The 3,572-nt window shown below is 43.8% G+C and overlaps 1 protein-coding gene across 2 annotated transcripts in view; it reads right to left on the reverse strand.

Moving 5' to 3' along the window:
- Positions 1–2,286: 2,286 nt before the first annotated feature.
- Positions 2,287–3,572, reverse strand: part of tekt4 (tektin 4) — a 9,829-nt gene continuing 8,543 nt past the window's right edge. The window contains exon 6 of one of the 2 annotated variants that reach the window (XM_017712803.2): positions 2,287–2,712. In XM_017712803.2, coding sequence (XP_017568292.1) covers positions 2,499–2,712 — 214 coding nt within the window. In that variant the 3' untranslated portion in view covers positions 2,287–2,498. Of the gene's footprint in view, positions 2,713–3,408 lie in introns of those variants that run through there. The other variant, XM_037543252.1, reaches the window with a different exon arrangement.

The raw sequence follows: 3,572 nt of genomic DNA on the forward strand, positions 1-3,572 counted from the left end.
GCTGTTTTATGAGGCTGAAGTCAGTTCTCATTCTCCAGCTTCTCGTTCAAGTTTTCTCGTTCCACTTAAATGATGCCTGAGGCACCAGAAGGCAAAATTTAAGGTGGACCGGGAAAATTCGAAAGAGAAGCCGACATCAACTTCACAACTTTTTAGTGCTTGACAGTCTCTGACTGCAGATTTAATGCAGCAGGAAAGCAACTGCGGTGCTTATGAATGCGAATAAGTCCGTTCGTCTCCAAATGTTCAGGCAAGCAAGCAATACCAAAGCTTCCACCCAAATTGGAAGCGAATTACAAACTCTGTGGCAACTTTTATTGCCAAGGATCTGGGTCTGTTCTGGGCCATTGAGAACCAGGGCTTTCACGCTATGCTGCCCACTTTGGAGCCGAGATACAGCGAGATACAGAAAATCACTGAATTAAACGGGTAAGGCAGCTGTAACAGGCAGCGTGGACACCCAATGCCTCTAGGTCTTATTTCACCGTAACTACACATTTTATTGCAGATGAGTGGCAGCAGCAGCTCATGTGCTCCAAACAAGAGCAGTGAATGAAAGACTTCCAGTTCGCTTGACAAACGACTTCCATTTGTTTTATTAATACAATATATTAAAAGTAAATTCATTATGGACTATTACAAATATTTTGCTTTAACAAAGCTGTCACACAGTGAAAAAAATGGACAGAGAAAAAGTTGCATGAAGATGCATCAATAATCGTTTTTTTAAACGCTTTGCAGCCTCTGAAGTGTAATTGAATCGAATCATGATGAGGTCCCTAGAGATTCACACAGCTAATACACGCACACACACACACACACACACACACACACACACACACACACACACACACACACACACGTTTCTACGCTCATTGTTTTTACTGTATAGCTGCACTCTGTAGTTCTACAGTTACAGACTGTAGTCCATCTGTTTCTCTGATACTCTGTTACCCTGTTCTTCAGTGGTCAGGACCCCCATGGAGAGCGGGTACTATTTTGGCGGTGGATCATTTTTAGCACTGATGTGGTGGTGGTGTGTTGGTGTGTGTTGTGCTGGCCTGAGTGGATCAGACACAGCAGTGCTGCTGGAGTTTTTAAACACCTCAGTGTCGCTGCTGGACTGAGAATAGTCCACCAACCCAACATATCCAGCCGACAGTGTCCTGTGACCACTGATGAAGGACTAGAGGATGACCAACACAAACTGCAGCAGCAGATGAGCTGTCGCCTCTGACTTTACATCTACAAGGTGGACCGACGAGGTAGGAGTGTCTAACAGAGTGGACAGTGTTTAAAAACTCCAGCAGCACTGCTGTGTCTGATCCACTCACACCAGCACAACACACACTAACACCACCACCACCACATCAGTGTTACTGCAGTGCTGAGTGATTCACCACCCAAATAGTACCTGCTCTGTGAGGGTCCATGGGGGTCCTGACCACTGAAGAACAGGGTAAAAGGGGGTAACAAAGTTTCAGAGAAACAGAGGAGGTGATCATGTTGTTATGTCTGACCGGTCTATGTACAGACATTCACACAGTCTTTATTAACCTTCAGCAACACTTCAGCCTCAAAATCCTCATCAGCAACTGTGGGTCTGTTTGGGATGAGAATCAGGCCTGAATAATCTCTCCACTGCTGCAGAGCTGCTGCGGCTCCACAGCGGAACTAGATTTCTAGGTAAAATAACATAATAATCCTCCTTTGCTGTAAAATCCTTATAACACACAATTCTAACAGTTTTCACAGTAAATGGTCTTAAATGCTGGAGTTAACGCAGAACTGCTAATTCACCCTTTAACCCTCAAGACTGACGTGCAGACCGCTGGACACCATGGCAACACGAGAGATTTGAGGCGAACATCGAGAATTTGGAGATGAAGGGACTTATTTACATTTATACATTTTTTATGGCATTTTGGCTGACGCTCTTCTCCAGAGTGACTTATAGTTTGATCATTTTACACAGGCAGGCGAAGGTGGTGTTAGGAGTCTTGCCCAAGGACTCTTATTGGTATAGTGTAGGGTGTTCGCCCAGGTGAGGATTGAACCCCAGTCTACAGCGTAGACGGCAGAGGTGTTGCCCACTACACTAACCAACCACACACTAAATAACTCACTCTGGTTTCCTGATACGTTTAATTTGCAGCAACTCGTGAAACTGAAGTCGCTTCTCTTTCTCCTGCTTCTCGTTCGAAGACTAATGAGATCTTTTTTGGCTGCTCTGTGCTGGCATTTAGTTCGTAAAGATGGAGCTTCATCCAAAGAATTCAGAGACAATTTGGAAGTTTAGGGATCGTTTTATTTTGTTTCACATTCAGGAGTTACACAGGGCTGTAAGACCTCACAAGTATAGCTATACAAGTGAGTTTGCTGTTTAAAATCGGTCATATTTCTCTCTCTGTAGGAGTGAACACAGCACAGCAATAGCAGGCTAGGCTGGATAAGACACAGCCTCAGTGCATGTGTTTGTACGTGTGTGTGTGTGTGTGTCAGTATCCAGAAAGGGTGAGTACAGTGGGGTAGCGCGTGCGGTGTTTCATGCACTTATCGCGGTCGATGAACAGCGAGTGCGTTTTGCAGCTGATGTCTTTCTCCAGCATCAGCCTGCTGTCCTCCAGCTGAGCCAGCGAGCCTCGAGCTTCAGACAACTGCTGCTGCAGAAGACTCACACTGCCAGAGATCTCCTCCACCTCACTCAGCAGACTACACACACACACACACACACACACAAAGATGCATATATGGTGACTACTAGTGAAAATGCTTCTATTAAACATTCCTTTCTAATTTAATAAAGAGTTTATCACAAATGATACTGTCAGCATAATGAGTGAAAAGCAGAATCTTTCGAATTTTAACGTGAATTTCAGTATTTCTAAGCATTTCATGAAGTGTGTCCGTCGTTAATGACAGCAGGCACTCGAGTAAGCACAGATTCCCTGAGTTTGTGTAAAACCTCTGATCAGTAGATGAAATGCACCAGAGTGTCGCCTGAACACAAGCGTCACTGGTAGAGATAAATCTTTAAAAATCTGAGCCTTTTGTACAAAGTGCTCAAGATGGTCAATTTCACAAATTTGCTTCAATTAGTCACACAAGACACAGGTAGAAAACAGGTGGAAACAATCAAGGGCGACAAAAGACAAGAAACAAGGGGCAGAACCGGAGGAAACCAAACAAAGAAGCACATGGACGATAAAAAGAAAACAGAAAAGCGCATGGAGAAGTGGGAGGAGCCAATCATGACAGATACACACTGTTCTTTGGATAGTGACTATAGTCAGTCACTATCCAATGTATATACATACGATGTGTGTGTGTGTGTGTGTCCCAATTATTTTTGGCTCATGGTTCATTGAAACAAGCAAAGAAATTCTGTAGAAGCTGCAGATTCTAGACTTTCAATCCAGGTCACATGTTTATTTTTGAGAAGAAGAGGAGAAATTTGAATTTGGTGAAGGTGGAGTTGTCCATTTTACTGTTGCTTGTGTTAGTTTGCTGCTTGTTGATTTATCCATAGTTCTCGCATGAACACTGTCCAGCATAGTCCACTGTAGGTGTCA

This window comes from Pygocentrus nattereri, chromosome 12 (assembly GCF_015220715.1).
Source record: "Pygocentrus nattereri isolate fPygNat1 chromosome 12, fPygNat1.pri, whole genome shotgun sequence".
Taxonomy (NCBI): domain Eukaryota; kingdom Metazoa; phylum Chordata; class Actinopteri; order Characiformes; family Serrasalmidae; genus Pygocentrus; species Pygocentrus nattereri.